Source organism: Echinococcus granulosus (assembly GCF_000524195.1).
Source record: "Echinococcus granulosus chromosome Unknown EG_S00030, whole genome shotgun sequence".
Taxonomy (NCBI): domain Eukaryota; kingdom Metazoa; phylum Platyhelminthes; class Cestoda; order Cyclophyllidea; family Taeniidae; genus Echinococcus; species Echinococcus granulosus.
In genome coordinates this window covers 813,856-831,018 of record NW_020170410.1, presented here as the reverse complement: position 1 = coordinate 831,018, position 17,163 = coordinate 813,856, and the positions used below count along the sequence as shown (strand labels likewise).

The 17,163-nt window shown below is 41.2% G+C and overlaps 2 protein-coding genes across 2 annotated transcripts; one reads left to right on the top strand and one right to left on the bottom strand. All coding sequences in view use genetic code 11, as the record gives it.

The window, feature by feature from the left end:
- Positions 1-1,551: 1,551 nt before the first annotated feature.
- Positions 1,552-14,660, bottom strand: EGR_04706 (Galactose-1-phosphate uridylyltransferase; the record flags this gene model as incomplete). The annotated part of the gene is made up of 4 exons (XM_024493955.1): positions 1,552-2,106; positions 8,040-8,342; positions 12,562-12,837; positions 14,295-14,660. The coding sequence occupies 4 exons, from the start codon at positions 14,658-14,660 to the stop codon at positions 1,552-1,554; spliced, it is 1,500 nt and encodes a 499-aa protein (XP_024351708.1).
- A 460-nt stretch (positions 14,661-15,120) lies between these two features.
- On the top strand, positions 15,121-16,506 carry EGR_04705 (39S ribosomal protein L55; the record flags this gene model as incomplete). Its single annotated transcript, XM_024493954.1, has 3 exons — positions 15,121-15,182; positions 15,254-15,398; positions 16,345-16,506. 3 exons carry the CDS (start codon positions 15,121-15,123, stop codon positions 16,504-16,506), a joined length of 369 nt encoding a protein of 122 aa, XP_024351707.1.
- Positions 16,507-17,163: the final 657 nt, after the last annotated feature.

Below are 17,163 nucleotides of genomic sequence, written 5' to 3'. Positions count from 1 at the left end.
GCCACAAGACCCGACGTAGTCACAGTTTAAAAAGCATTCGGATTTCGTGTATCGTTTCGACACGATAAAGTAATTTTGGACTTTTAAAAAAATATGCATAATAATAAAGGCGCCACCTCGGGCCTTGAACAAATCCCCTTCTCTACTTTTGGTCTCACACGAATGCCACAAGGAGACCGTTGAAGTGACAACTAGCTGTTAAAGATTGACTGAAAATAATGATGGACTTGACAAAATGGAAAAGGTAATTTGGATTGTTCGGAAACTGCTTAAAAATCCTTAAACATACCGACTTTCAGGTTTGCCTTAAAGTTAATTGGCTAAGCTTGGTCACTGCTCTCCTTTCTCTTGCCACAATGCATTAGCTTAAAAGTACACGACATTCTCACCGTGTGGAACAATGGGTTTAGCAATTACTTAGCTTACAATTTTAAACTAACATGAAATGAAGATGGTTCCAATTTTTTAAATAAAACTACTTGGACAAGTAAACTGCCTTCAAAATTTGGAAATATGTGACCTTTTCTCTTTCGTGTGATTAAAAAGTTTACACCTGGAGTACATTGGGCCTGTTCATCCATGTCCGCTGCAATATCAAGAGCTAAATTCGGTGGCTCTTAAATAGATCTCTGATAATGCGCCACAACTGAGAAAAAATTATTCCGAAGCAAAAAAGAAGTTTATATCATTGAATTTAGGTTTGGTGTCACAGTACATCATTTCTGCGAGAGGGATAAGATTTGGGCTGAAATCTAATTGTATCATATTATCCTTCATTTCTTAGCGTGAAATGATAATGGAGTGATCTAGCTTGAGCTCCCATAAAAATACATTTTTGCTACGCTTCATAAGGTCGAGATGGTAGACTGGAACTATGCTTAAATTGAAACCGATACAAATTCTTCTCCGAGTAAAAGGCGCCTAGGAATAATGCATGGTAGGGATCTCGTATTAGGCAAACTATGTGCCATGGTAATGTCCGAATAGTGGACGAGTGCCTTGGAGGAATGGAAGCAGGATCTAAACATCTAAATTTGTTCAATAGATTCTCAAATACCCCAATACTAATTCCTCAACTTTTTGCCTACAGTATTCCTTTTTTTCAACTGGCTGAGGAGGCGGTCTAACGAGACTTAAAAGAGAGATTCTGGATCTTAAACACAGTGTCATTTCCATTGTGTTTCTGGAAGGGTAGTTCATGATCTAAATCAGGTGCATCTTTAGCTAAAAATAGTGTTGTCTGCTATTCCAAAGTTATCATCGCTTTTCCTTTCGTATCGTCCACGCAAATAATGTAGTAATGCACCAATAGTAGAGTGGCATTAGGAACTCAGGCATCAAAGTTGGAACCACACTTAAAAGTGAGATCATTTTATTAAATGTCTCGCCATATAGGGTCTTTGAGGGAAATTGAGAAGGAAGTCCTAAACGTCGACATCGAAATCAATCCGACAGGCCTCCAAACTACAATATGATTGTTCAAGTAACTAGAAATCAGGTGCTAAGAAGGCTAAAGAGCTAACTAGTGGTCATTTTCAGGAGGTAAGGCTGCTATCGCTGCTGTGGTTTGGAATAATGTTCTCGTGCTGCAGCGTCACGCAGTAAATGAGCTGCTCTTTCCGGCGTCAGGTCACGTTGTACTTCAGCCAAGAGTTCATATCCCACCATGTGTTTCTTCACTGTGGCAGAGCGTAGAAGCGGAGGCAGGTAAATTCCATGCAGCTGCCAGTAGACAGCCTTCTGAGATAACTGCAGTGGGGCCTGATACCATCCGAAGGAGTAGGGTGAGCTTGTTTTAAAGAGATTGTCATAGGCGACCAAAATGCGCGACATGACATCGGCTAGTGTAGATTGCTCTTCAGGAGTCAGTTCGTCCAGTCGACAGATATGACGTCGAAGTGGAAGTATGAGGCACTCGAAGGGCCACGCCGCCCACCAGGGCACGAGGACTACCCAATCAGCATTGGTCACCACGATGCGTTCATTTGCGGCTAACTCGCGTTTTACGTAGTCGAGAAGTAGGAGACTCCCATGACGGGAGTAGTAGTCCTCCTGACCGTAATCACTACGCAGGGCTCGTGTGGGAATAAAGTCACTTACCCATGCCTACAGGAGAATGATAAAAAAAACCTCAAATGACCAACTAGAATTTGCCATTGTCGGTTAGATAAAGGTTAAGCCGAATTAAGTTTTCATTTGTAATAAAGCGTTCTTAAAATGTTACTGAGCCATTAAAAAGCAGTATAACTGTATTTCCTGCATTTGGCTAGTTTAAAGTTCCCCAAAAGCAAAATTTAATTAGCTTCTGTCTTCTCAAATTCTATTCAGAGCTAATTTTGAGGTCACATGGAAGCAAAACTTTGCATCATTTAGGGAGAATAGGCTTCGCTACCGTCGTTGAATTAGTACAGCAGCAAAGGTAACCCGAAATATCAGGAATTATAATGTTTGTCGAAAATGCAAATGCTTATGAACGCACGGGACGTTCCGTTTCAGTAACTTTAGCCATGAAAACGCGCCACGAGAGCATATTACAGTTTGCCTAATTGAAACAGCATCTACTTACTTTAAGTAGATAAATTCTAACACTTTGTAAATAGTTAAATATACATTACAGAATGATTTTGACCATATGAACAGCCCATGCGGGATTATAAGGTCATGAGCTTAATTACAAAAGAGTGCACCTCAGATAACCAATAAAATGCATTAACTTTTCTTATGTAATACCAGAATTACTGGTTTCACAGACACTTAGGGCACCGATTTTGCGTATCCGCTCGGCAAAATTGCCCCCGGGCCGTGCCAGTAGCCCCAAGCCCCGCCGTATGCAGGCGACATATGCTCTGCCCAAGCATTATGCCGTCTTATGTCTCCAAGATAATCTCGGGGCGCTACAGTGGTGATAGCGGAAAGCAAACCCAATCCTAAAGGACAAATATCCTGATTTCTATCACCCAGCACTAAATCCTAACATAGGGGAAGAAAGGTATATGCTACAAATGGGGAAATCTGTGACGACCCTCGGTCCCGAGTTTCGCAGGAATGTTATTAACGAATGAACTGACACTAGACGTGAACCATTTAAAAAAGTTCATTACGGATGTGTCTACCTGTACCTATACGAAGGTGTCAATGAAGTGAACATGTGATACCTCTACCACCTTTCTACTAGCTGGATAAAACCCAGATAGATATGAATGAACAGTACTGAAGTGAGAACAGAGTAGCAAGGAGGAACAGATGCGATATCCTATTTCCACTAAACGATTTATAATTTCTTCTTTTTATAATACCTGCTTTCCGACCGGTGTTCTTATAGCTAGCGATAGACATGTGCGATAGCCAGCACATTTCCCCTTCCCCCAATACAGCTCCCAAACAGGACGATACTCAAGATCCAGTGGAATTGCCGAGAGGGGTCAGTGGCGTTGCGGTCAGATATCTTCTCGGTTGCACCCAAATTGGATGATGGTGTGGTTGGCGGGTGTGTGTTATTTTTACAGCACCGATCCCGCTGTGCTGGCCGCCGCTGGAGGTTGACTAAGGGGAGCGCTGAGGACGATACTCAAAAGGAGAGTAGGGCTATGTGATATCTTGATTTATTTGACTAATCCTTTGTTTTGGTTTCATGGGTACTTTTGCTGGGCGGAATGCTCTCTAGGCCATGGCAGTAGGCCCTCAGTCCTTCTGTAGGTCGGTAATACATATTCTGCCTTGTTATTACGTCTTCATTCGTCTTCAGGGAAGTCTCAGGTCACCACACTTATTGGCAGACAAAAGTCAATTGAGGCCCTATTGTAAATAGTCAAACTTAACGTTATTATATTTGATAAGAGAACTTTTTAGTTTGTTCAGTCATATTTATAATCAGGAAAATACCTATAGGATCTTGATAAGAAGATTTTATTCGGCCCGTCTCCAGAAGGCTATAATGCGGGTATGCGCCTAAGCTATTGATAGTTTTGACATCGTAAAAGATTAATTATTCATTCAGAGGATGGAGAGTAAGCTCAGAGGGCCGGAACGGTTAATAGAATTAACAAAAACATTTTTTTTAGTTTATTGGAAGGCGAATCTTTTACAGTTTACACGACGCAATTCCTTGCTTAGAAAAGAGGGTGCAGTGGATAGATGGTAATAAAGAAGGTAGAGGTAGGTAGATAAGTTTTACCCCCTAACTGCCTTACTTTAAATGACGGTAAAAAACAAAATCGGTGTAGTCTGGAACAAATTTGTCGCATGACTGAACTTCAAGTGTACCATGTAGGGGAATAGCAAGAGGTAGGAAAATCACAAAGAAAACACAATCTCCCAGACCAGTGCGTCCACTAATTGCTCATTCGTCCTCGTCTAGTCAAGCAATGGTTCCGCATTCCAAACACTACTGGGAAGTAACACGAACATAACAGACAAGGGACAGCAAATCAACCACGAATGCAAAGCAATATTGAAAGGAATGATGGAACATCCTCATAATAGTTAAGAGCTGCGAAGATTTGCGGTAGCAAATGGGATTGTTGGACCAGACTGTTGTAATCTACTAATCTAAAACCACAGTATCATTATGGCTCTACGTAGTACGAAACTAAGTGATGAATCACATGTCGGGGGTACTAATTTAAGGTGTCAAAACAATCTAAGATTAAAACTTAACCATGGTTATGGAGCCAAAATATTAACATTTTGGGTTAAGCGATCGTTAAATTCTGCATCGACACCTATAATTTGTCTGGAGAGCCTGTGTAACTATGGTACATTAGTCTAAACGATATGAATGGGATCAAAACGTTGAATCTTACCTAAATAGTTAAACAAGAACTTTAAATCGTGTTCGGAGGAGTTGTGATGAGCAGCACGCTCCCACATGGGCAGTCAATGACCTTTTCAGGGCCCCACTTGTACTCATGACAGCATGTTGGCATTTATGACGGGCTCTCAAAGCTACTAATTATTTATTGAGCTATAGACACATGCCAAATCACACAACCGTAATCAAGCCAGTTTATCAGTGCCAGTTTTACTTTACCACTAGTATGTTATGAGCACTGAAGTCATTTTACGCAAACGTAAGCAACAGTTTGAATTAAAAAATGAGGGTAAAAATTGCAGGATCCTCAAGGAGTAGAAAATAATCTAAATAGGCTATGGATTCTAGAGAAGAATCACCCAAAAACATTAAATATGTATGTTAATTGAAATAGTTTTTGGTTTCGGCATGTCCCAAGCTAAAATGTAAGCGGTAAGCACATCTCGAAGCACGCTTGAAGTAGTAAAAAGGGATAATGTAGCCAAGATTTCAGACTAAAGACTGAACCTGGGAAAACACTTTCCATCTATCGGTTCTAACGTATACACCGCCAAAATCACTGATTTTGAATTGTAAAACCAAAAAAACATCTCATTTCCGCCAAGCATGCTATGAAAAACGCCTTTCTCCACGACTCAAGATTAACAAATGAGATAAGAGAAAGCGAAATTTTCATCCGAAATCAGAAGTTTTGTCATTAAATTAACCAACAACTTTTCAAAATGTAAATAAATAGACATGGAATGATTAAAGGAAACACTAAGTTAGAAATCTGGCCCAACTGTTCATGCTCTATTGTAGAATGACAAAATTTGGTGCACTACTTTGGTGTTTTGGTTACGCGGGCACCTAAGGCTCCGCTATTGCACATCCGCTCTCCAACATGGCTCCTAGCTATGGTGGTAGCCTCGGCTTTTACGTACATCAGTAATATGTCATCTACTCATATAACTTCCTTCGACTGCAGGAAAGACGTAGGCTGCTACATTAGGACGTTTTTTTCCTTAGTTTAAGCGTTAAAACACTCATTTCGGATTTCTTAATGGTCCATCAAGTTCAAGATGGTTGATTTCATCGCAAGAATGCAAAAATGATCCAGAAATTCAAAACAAACACTTTCATCCAGCAAATGCAATGTTTCAACAGGTACAACTAATGGGAATCACCAGCACGATAAAGTTAGGTAACCGGGTGGAAGGTGAGATATGATGGTTGTGTCTGTGGGCAGCAAGCACAGGCTAGTTACACCTGACTGTTGCGGAAGAAATGCTATAGAATGAAGACATTCTTCGATTTTGGGCAAATATACATAGAACGTGTAACACATTATTCAAATTTCAGTGCCAGTTCCTAAATGAATCTATGGTGATGCTGCGCTATTAGTCCAATAAAAAAACTCCATTCGGTGTCCAAACATACCATCCGCCAATGTGGTGACATGGACGATGCTATGTAATGCTTTGATTATTGTACTTCCGTCCAGCGGCATGGTCTTCGGGCCATGCCAGTAGTCTCACAGCCCTTTCGTGCATCTGTAATACACAGTACTGTGATTTCTTCCGACACCAAGGAAATGTTGGGCGCTACAGGTATAACAGTAGAATTATTCTTAGCTGTCAAAATTTGTCCCATCTATGCACGAAAGTATCTGTGCCACTTTTACATCGGTCGTGCATAGTCCCCTAACGTGACATTCATGCTTTTAGTCGCTCGTTCACCCCAGGCATATGTGTTCACGAAGTCCCGAGAGTCAATTTCGTAATTTATAGGCTTTGATATTAATAACATACTTTGGTTGTTTATTTAGCTCTTTGTTTTGGTTTTGCGGGTACTTCCACTGTGTGGCATGGCCTCCGGGCCATGCCAGCAGTCTCTCAGCCCTTCTATACATCGACGCATTTTCGGCTCTAGTGTTATGACTTTATCCACTTCAAGAAAGACTCGGGGTGTTACATAAAAAATGAATTTAGACATGACTAAAACCGCTAAATGATTATTTTGTGCAAGAAATTTGGGGAAATAATATTTGAATTTTGATCAAATCAAAAATAAACAGAATGAGGAACCGACGCATAACAAACGATTTGAAATGGCAAGCTCATTATCTCTACGCATCATCATCGCGAGCAAACACAGTCAAGACATTTATTGAAAGTGAAATGAGAGGTGGTTGGGCGCCCTACCACGCCTAACGCAGCGTTCCGTGGAAACACACCCGTACACATACGTAAACACCGGTTTATGTGAAGGCTTGCTCGACCACCAATTGGTGCAGAGATTCCACTTTGGCCGTAAACATCCTGGCAATTTATGAAACAGTTGGATTGGCACATAAATCCACCCCGACCAAGACTCTTGAGAAAGTGAGGTGGCCAGACACTTAAAATGACGGAAACCAGAGCGATATCTTGTTTGATTATACGAACGCACATTGAAAGTTATTTTAAAGTGCTATGATCCTCTAGCCGAACAAGAACCGACTTTCTGGTACGCCGCTTACTTAATATAGCTGCCGTGCATTTCATGCATATCTCGATTATACCAAGAGGGTACATTGGTAGTAACATTATGTAACGATAGAAAATCTGTTTCAAAAGGATGAAAGGAACGTTGGTAACTAGATTTTTCCGACATTAGTCGGCGTAGCCTTCAAAAAAGCTGTAACATTTTGATAGGAGTGGATACATTTATCCCTCATTTAAATCACTTCTACTGAGTCAAGAACCAATGATTACAATCTTAAGATCTGGTGGTTCTACTCTTCGTCAGAAGCCAAGGTAGCGGATGATTCATAAACTGAATGCGGCTAGGATGAAACCACAGGAAAGCCTCACATTTCCTTTCATTTTCATCAGAAAGAGGCTTTTTGGGCAAAGCTTCTCGTTAAATGGGGTTAATGTAGAGCACTTCTGTTGCCAAATGACAATTGTCAACATCCATCGTTAATACCGAAAGTGTTGATAAAGAGGAGAGAGTTTATGTTGATAAGTTTTATTGAAACCACGGTAGCCACTTCGGAAAATAATGTTCTAAGTAAGAAGGGAGCTATGAGAAACGTTATATTAAGTAACTTCTAGTCTTTCAGTCTTTTCTTATCACTATAATGACAGTGTACTTCAGTAGAACTATTTTTCTTCGCTTCAGCCCCCGAGATTTGGTCCTATACACCCACACATCCATACTAAACATGTTTCCAAACTTGTACACTTCATAACGCCTCCACGACTACAGATTCGCTCGCCTGACAATGTGGATGGGGATTCGAGCACCCCATAATCTCGCCGCGGTTTTCAAATATCTGAATCCACTGAAACCCGCGATCAGCGCATTGACGAGTGAGACGGGCCCACTCCTCAATGACCTTGATAACTTCCTCGTGGGTCATAAGAGCGAGGGTGAGGTCAGGACGGGGATGAAAGCAGGTCACGTAGCACTCCCCTGTGGCAGGAGCCCAAGCAAACAGAGGATCCGCTGATTGCGCCTTTCTTGCGTCCTCCGACAAATCTCCTTCCGCCTCTCCCAAACGTGCCGACTGTAAATAAAAAATAGTTAAGGGACACTTTATAGAGCTAGATTAAGCCACTGAATACTAGATGTCCGTATTCTTTAAGTAATTGGACTTTACAAACCTAGAATTCTGCTTTTTTCGCAATAGGTTTTTTGAGGACGCTGATAGGATATTTCAAACAATTTTCACAAATGCTTGACTACCATCATGGTAGATCAGCTAGCATGAAATGTTTACTTTCTCTGAACGCCAATTCTGATTGTTTAAAATACCTAGGTTTGCCCTCGATGCTACTAGCTTTATTTATTTATTGTGACGATTTATGGTCACTGCATCACTAGTTCTCTTTGAATACTACCTTAAGAGCTTAAAATCTGTTACATTTCGCTCACACCACAGTCAGTACTCTTAGCTCTTGTAAAAGTGAATCATCAATGCTTTCTCCAATGTTTTTTGACCTGCAGAACTTCCAGCACACAGTAGGTTAGTCAGGTTATAGAGTCGCCGGGGTTTCGTGTCAGTTATTCTCGCCTTTTTGGTCACCTCTGCCTAAAATGTGCATTTCACTTTGTCCTTGTCTTTCAAACAGACCACTGGTGAGGGATTTATGTGTGACCATAAATAATTCATTTGTTGGTTGCGTGTTTTTTAAGTACAAGTTGAAACTTGGTTTCCAAGAAAATAGTTTTAGATGACCCAGTCTGTAACGAGCCACAGGATGTAAACAATATGGTCCGACCATATTGAGTAAAAAATAGCCAAGGGACCCAAAGTACGCAAACTGCTTGTGAATTAGCGACAAGATGTGAATAATGGTACCTAATGAAGGGATATTGGATAGTTAAAAACTAATCAGAAATGGGAAGCAGAAAGAATACTTAATTGGTCCAACAGTATGATTTAAACAAGCATCTGAAAGATAATGAGTAATTTCCAAACTTGTTTTCCTTTGCAATCAAGACAAAACGCCAAACACCGTTAATACGGTCTTTTATTGTTACCAGTGGCACAAAAAAGAATTTGCTTTGAATAAATTGGAATGAGGTGCCAAAATGCTCATGAATATACTATTCATTGCAGATTAACGGGACTTAACAATGGATACAGTCTAACTTTATAGAACACCACTACTCCATCCAAACATCGCTATAAATGTAAGGGAAAAAAGACTTTAAAACACTTCATCTATAGCATGAAGTAGAATCAAGGCCAGCGGATCACCACCTTCGTGTTTTAGGCACCTGACCACATCCTGTAAGCTAGATAAAGACCAAGTTATTAAAAAATCCTTAAAAAACTGCCTTTCAGACATGCTTTACTAGCGATCACAAGATGAAAAAATAGTACCAGTGGTATTTCGGGTGCAATCATTGGCCAAGTGTCTCCGATCCTTGCCTGCGGGATGAAAACGAACATTTCGATGTGAGGTCAGAACTGCATATTTAATGGTCTAATACAAGTGCCCTTGGTAGAACTGTCTTGGAAGAATTGTCAACGGAACGAAATAAACCTTGATATGAACTACACCGAACTGAAATTGGAGTTCTGTCCCATTCGCCTCCCATTTTCATGAGCTGACTCAAATTGTAAGCATCGTTAATCCACTCAAGACTTGATTTACTTCATTCCTTATCACCCCGTATGAATCATTTGTAAATTCTTTAAAAGACACTTTGAGGTGGTCTTTGAAAAGTTAGTTATATCTCGGAGAGAATATTTGCAACAATTTCATCGAGAGCACTGGCAGCCGTTCGTTCCAGCTCTAGGCTTCCAGAACGACGCAATTTTTATCTATCTACGTTGGCACAGAATTCTACAGGATCTGGCAACAATCCTTTTACAGGAATCGATTCTATTTCAGCAGTACAGTAAAAATAATTTGCAGAAGTGTCACCTGTGGCTGGATTTGCTTCTGACCCATCAAAATATTTGCTGAAAATACTATTTTCCAATTTGCTGTTTTTGAGGAGGACAAAAGCTAAGTTAACTCGCGCGTTGTTGCAAACATTGATGGCTGAGGGAGCAGTAGTGATGGATTGTAAACATTTCCACCTGACAAGCCGATTGCAATCGCAATTTATCATCCAGATTGTATTACATATTGACGAGAAAGGCGTAAAATGCACCAGAATACATGAGTCTAGGCAAAATTGATCAAGATATAAGTGATAAAATAATCTCGCTTATGATTTTGATTAGGTGGTCCAATCCCCAGCTGATATTATCTGCCACAGCTTCACAAGATTGGTATGGTATCCTACCCTTAACTACAGTCTCTCCGTCCTTCTGTGGGCTAAAAAAACCTTTCTTCCATTCTGAGTAGCAAAATTACGGCCTTTGGGAGTTTGTAAAAACAAACCTAGCATTGGCCGTGAGCCCACTCTAGTCCAACCACTGTAATCGGAAGGAAACTTGCATCACTACGGCTGCATAATTTTCCTGCATCAATAACAACAAGAGTTCATCACCTAAAGCCGCTCCAACAATGAAAAAAAATCCTGTAAATGTGAGATTTTAAAGATAAGACTGGGTGACTTCACTAGAATTTGTATCAAACTGCTGGATTCAAGTGGAAAAAGTTAAACCGGACAGAAGAAACTGTGGTAAATAGATTGGAATTCGGTATTCTATCTTTTAAGGTGCAATTCCCGTACCTTAGTCAAAATTTAGGTACACTTCCTTTCTAGCTCCCATCACTTCAAAAGAAGCTATGGATTCTCTTAGTCCAATTGAGCATAGGACTGGATATTTCGTAATTCTACTTAAAAAAGACTTCGTTTTTCTCAATCTAAATTATAGTGAGTGAGGGGATTGCTTGCTTCTCCAAAAAAGTAACAGCTTTATCGTAGTAGACCACCTTGACCACGTGAAAAGATTAATGATAGCCTAGCTAAATCTGACGCCTGCGTCGCATCACTGAATTGGTTGAAGAGAAATAACGAAGTGCCCACCCACATAAACTGTAAAGAACATGGTCAACTTAAGACCAGAGTATTTAACTGAGACCATTAGATGTCATTTCAGTACGCTACCTCAAAATTGGTGAAATGAAGCACTCGGGGTAGAACTTCCACTAGTATTGTTCAAGTCAGATAGATACGTAATTTCACGTCTACAAAAAGCATTCCAACCTGGCGGTGGCGCATGCAGCAGGAAGCGACAATTGTGTTACGCCAGACATCCGTAGCTGACACACAGGTCATAAGTCAATTCAGACGCCGTAAATGGGCACAGTAGGCCAAGGTGGTAGCACATGTGGGCTTACAAGCCCCAGATACTCGTACCTACAGCAGACTTGAGCTCAGTACGGTGACGGAGTGCTGTTACACTAAGACATTTGGATGTTGCAAGTATTTCAAGGATGATCATACGTCATTGACAACCCCACCCATGGTAGGTACCAGTCTACAACCACGGCAGTCATTTCTGTTAACCTTCAGTCAGCGTGTTGAACCTCCACTCCTCTACACATAATTGAAACACAACCGGACGTGTAACTTGAGTGTACAAGAGACGAATCTCTCTGTGGAAATGGTGATTGCGATCATTCGTGAGCACTTGTAGTTTTGAAGGGTCACCACACGGTGACACAAACGAATTTACACTGCTCACTTCACTATATGCGCTTGTCAACGACTCGGTTGGGAGGCATTGTTCGGAGTTGTTTCCATGGCTCTCCTAGAGCCTTCCAGTTAGCGTTGAAATATTAGGGAACAGTGTATAAGGGTAGCTGGGAGATCCTACAAGCCGAGAAATGAAATGCACCTTCTATTGCTTGAAATGCCCTAGCTTAATTCAAGTGCTTATTATAAATTGCAAATCCAACTGGTTTGGCGCACCAACTTAGGTAAATGATCCATCTAAATGCAGTCACTCGCCACTTCTCTAAACGTCCTCCCCATGGGCAATACGAAACTGCATTCTTTTGGCCAAATTTAATTATCTGACCAGTGAATAAGATTCCTAGTCCGACTAGACGAAGGCAAAGCTTGGCGACTAAATCTGTCAAAGTCAAAAAGCCTAAAAATGAGTCTATATGCAAGCAAAAACAGCACTTGAATCGTCGCCAGACATGTAATAAAAACAGACCGAATGAACAATGGATAAATGTGGGATCAAATTAATCAAATAAAATTCAATGCGGGTTTTAGAATCCTTTAACTTTACCAGACCAATTTTGAATTGATCTGAAAATGAAAAAGCAAACGCGAAGCTATGCCAAGGTAGATTAGACAGCACGTACGAAGGCAGGAAAGTCGTTGGGAAAGGTAAATGTGCTCTCATAGAAGGGATTCACCACTCCGCTGGAACGCGTTGAGCCGGGGGCCAAAGCATTGGGCTTCGCGGAATCCTCAGATACCTGGGAAGTAGGATCGCCAGCAGAAACGGGTGATGTCTTCTCAACAGCTCCTGCCCAAGGTCGATTGATGCGGTTCGGGGAGACAACCACCCACTCCTGAGTTAGCGGATTATACCGCCTGTGCGATTTATCTTGTGGCGGCTTTGGAATGACCTGATCCTGCGCAATCAACATCACTTATTCAGACTTAGGCATTCTCAGGGGAGAGGTGTGCTTGAACCAATGTGTAGTATTGAGACCGCCTTGCTCATTCTCAGGGAATATGCTACTCGATTCAAAGTCGAAAAATAACTACAACTCCACTTCCTGAAATACACAAATTAGCAAGGTATTAGACTGTCCACTTGGTTTGTCTTTCAGACACTGTGCTAACCTTCGATTATGTGGGTCCAATCCCAGCTAGTCCCCGCGTAGAGATCTTATATAATTAACATGAAATATTGACAATTTCATTGCTTGGAACGGAAACGTATTGGAAGGCTGAACACCCCGTATGACATTTCTCGCAAAAGCAGCAAAACAAGTACTCTTTGCCACCTACATGAGGCAGTTAACTCGAGTCGCTCTCACACAGAAATCCCGTCTCGTTCAAGGTTGAAAAAGCATCGCCTATACTACTTGTCAATCAAAGATCGTGGTATTACTCCACCTTTTAATCAGCACAAGTTAGTTCGATTCTATCTCCCTCAGTCAAAAGGTCGGCTGTCACAAAGGGCTGACAAAGATTGGGAAGTGACCATTTGGATGCGGGAGGATTGGAACCGAACAGCACAAACGAGTGTCTCGCAGAGCCTACTAAACACTCTGAACCCACTCGATTGACCAGTCAATTAAGGCACTTTAAGGCGCTACGGCCAGAAAAAAAGCAGCCTTTTAGCAAGATGAGGTGGTTTGCAAGAAAATGGTAAGATGAAATTCCTTATCCCGTTTGCGTCACAAAGAAATCTACACAAGGACAACTAAAGTAGGTTAATTACATTTAATCCTTATCCGAAAAAAGACCTGCTCTAATCTAAGATGAAATACTATGACAAGTCCACTTCTTCAAACGTTAATTTGCTGCATCGTCAACGCAATTGATCCAGTGAGAAATCTAAGGTCAACCAATCCTGTGGGATTAGGATGGATGATTTACCTCGAATCGCTTCAGGTGGAATAAAAGGAGTTGCACTATCACCATTAATGCCGAACATCGGAGCATAAAGATTCAAAGTAGTATATGGCTTCAAATAATGACAGGGACTCAAATGATGTCATATCTCTATACCTCTAAAGGGTCTGCCTCAAACATGGCAAAAGTTTTTGGGACAAACTAAATGCAAAAATAAAAAGCCAATAGGGCACAAAACCAGAATCAAGAATAAAGGGAATAAAAATCACTGAATTGCAACCATAGAGTCCTCACTTCGATAAAGAAGCAATGCTGACGCCATGGAAACTTTAATCAAGCCAGAACAAAAGCATATATGCTTCGTGAATTTTTCAAAAAAACTAGGCGGCCGATCATCACATCATTAAAAAAGCCCAATAAATCAAATAAGAAGCACAAAGAAGACAAAAGTACTCGTTATTGGAAAGTCGAAAAACATTTAATAAATGCCAGTAACAGCGGATACTTCATCTCTGGTGAGAGGCTTCAAGTTGAAGCCCTTCAAAGGATCCTTCCCTTCAAGTTTTCGTAGATCCTCCAGGTCACGTTTAATATCGTTTCGAAGAGAGCTGATTTCGGTGGTCAAAGTATTCATATCTGATTTAATGGCAGTTTTAAGACCATCCTTAGGGACCTTGAAAAATTGATGGGAAAGGCAAGCCCAGACGACATTTGGAGAATGGCTGTCATTCAGCCGGTTTAAAGCTTCCTGGGACTTCCTCCGATTCATTTCATACAACTTGCACTTTTCTTGAGAACTTACTACTTTCTCAGCAGCGGCTTCTAGCTCTTCTAGATCTCGAAACAACTTCGCTAACCGAACACTGTCCATTGTCAATCAGATACCACTTAGCCACTCGCACATTTCCCTTACGATGATTAGTTAGAGTGTCCTTGAAAAGTCAACTCATTTCTAAAGCGTTCGGAACTACTTACTTTGTAATCATAACATAACTTTTGACTGTTAAACGCATGTTTATACTAAATGTGCATTTAGTTTGCATAATATAATGGGGTAAGCATTAAGTTTTAGTGTAAAAAACGGTGGCACTCAGGCGCGTTTTTGAAATTGTGTGTAAGTCGCGCGCGGATGTGTAATCTAGATTAGTCGGCTGCTAAATGCAATACTAACGCTAAATTTGTGAGTTACTTAATTGTAGGAGAGATGTTTTGTCCTCAACAGTTCTTCTCCTTCAAACCTACTTTTTAAACTAGACGGCTTGACCTATAGAGCACATTTCAGACTATCCCATTGAAATCGTCTTTTAATATATTGACACCAAGTTGTAACCATGGCGCTTCAAGCTCCCGAATTACGGAACCTCTTCCGGCTTCTTCTTTTTCGTTGTACAAAGTAAGTCTATTTTCGACCCGATTTGATGGGGAATGAAAATAGTGACTTTACACTTATACGCTTTTCTTAAGAATCCCCCATTACCTATCCTCGACCAGGGTGTGCATAACTCGGGTAAATCGTGAGCTTTATGGGCGAATGTATCCTGTTCACCTGGCCCTACCTAACGGCGCTACTATTCGGATTCGCTACAAGGAGCCACGATATGTGCTTCAGGTAAACTTTTCGCTCAACTGCGCTATTTTTGCATGTCAATTGTTTGTACGCTTGTGAGAACCAACATCACTTTGGGCCAATAATATTAGTTTTGCGAGGTGCCTTTTTATGAGCCCCATCTCTTTGTTAAATACTCCGTTCATTTGATGCACCTTCGACTAACTATGATGATTGTCGTGTTTCATTAACCTGGCAGTTTTGAGCACTTTCTGGATCATTTTTCATGGAAACTTGACCTCCTAGTCATTCTCTTGCATCGAACGGTTCGCAAATGAACTGGAGGGAGCAAGGAGAATAATTTGGACTACCAATATAACGACCCATTTGTCCCTGCAGACGCTATGAGACATAGAACTGGTGCGTAGACTCACCGTTATCGGATTTGGGAATGACAGGATAATAAGTTGCATTAACAGCGAAGTGTTACCATCATTTGTCACATTTGCGTCAAACCCTTTAACAATTCGAAAGTTTATGGTCGGTTTGGGACCGATGTATCCCTTGAAGCAGTAGAGATTCGAGCCGTCAAATAGGAAATTTTGGGGGTTAATGACGCCTTGAAATATATTTTAGGCAAGTATACTAGTTCAGCTCAATTTCATCCTCTTCCTTTTCCCAATCCTACGACATATCCAGTGATCAAGGCCTTTCGAGATCGATCATTTCATAATGTCGTGGCAACCACGGTACGGCATTGATATCAAAGTTCCCTCTGAATGTACTATAAGATGTATCACTCTGGATATAACGTTAATGTAAATGTTGAGAAAGGCTAATGGACTGCAAACAGAAATGGAGAGAATGGAGCGTCACGCTGCAGAGCGAACTGAAAGATGCAAAGACTGAGGAGCCCGCGCAGTTAAATGTGTAAATGAATCGCGCGTCGTTCTGTGAAGATTCAATAGCACCAGTTGCTGCTCACTGATCTTCACTTTTGACTTCTCAGTTGCCGCTGGATCTGGACGAGTGCGATGAGGAGGAACGGGCTCGGCGCCTGCTGCGTCGAAAGCCGCGGGCTCGTTTGGAACTGCAAGAGGACATGGGATTCGAGGACTCCTTCGATTCTGCTGCTTACGACTTCCTTTGGTCGAAGTCTAAGTCCAAGTAACCTTCTGTCTATTCTCTTTCTCTTCGCGCCTATCACACTCCCTTCTGCAATAAACCTGAAGCATCTGTACATAAAGAAGGGGGATTCCTTCCGCAGTTCATTCTCACATCTCCTGAACTAACTCTTACTGGATCTGAAGGAATGGTGGTGCTTCTAGGTACCTCTTTTGGGAAGAATGTGGCAATTTCCTGAAATCTCGGAGCATTTACTTTCGGTCTACCCAATTTTGTTCTCATTCTTTGAACTTGAACGACTTCTTGCTAATGGAATTGCAACTCAGGAAGGTCTCGTAGCACATCTACCTACCTCTTTCCGCTTTTCGTTTTCTGGAATTCTAACTATGACTCCTTCAGAGGCGATAATCACTTACAGACTAGACGATAATGCTTTCAAACTGGGCAGATTATGGCCCATAGGTTGATGTTTTGATTTTCGACTCCTTTTCTTTTCCCCCTCCAGTTGGATGCTGAAGTGTGTTGTGGAGTAAACGTGTGCAAGGCACTCTGCGCGAGATCCAGAGGCAGATGTCTCTAATGTGTATGTGTATATATAGTTATTCAAACGCAATCACATTGTGGGAAGTGAGTTCGATTTACCAAAGCATCTTTAAAATGATTCCTTTTTTCCTGCACAGTCAATGACTTTATTGTCCGGCTT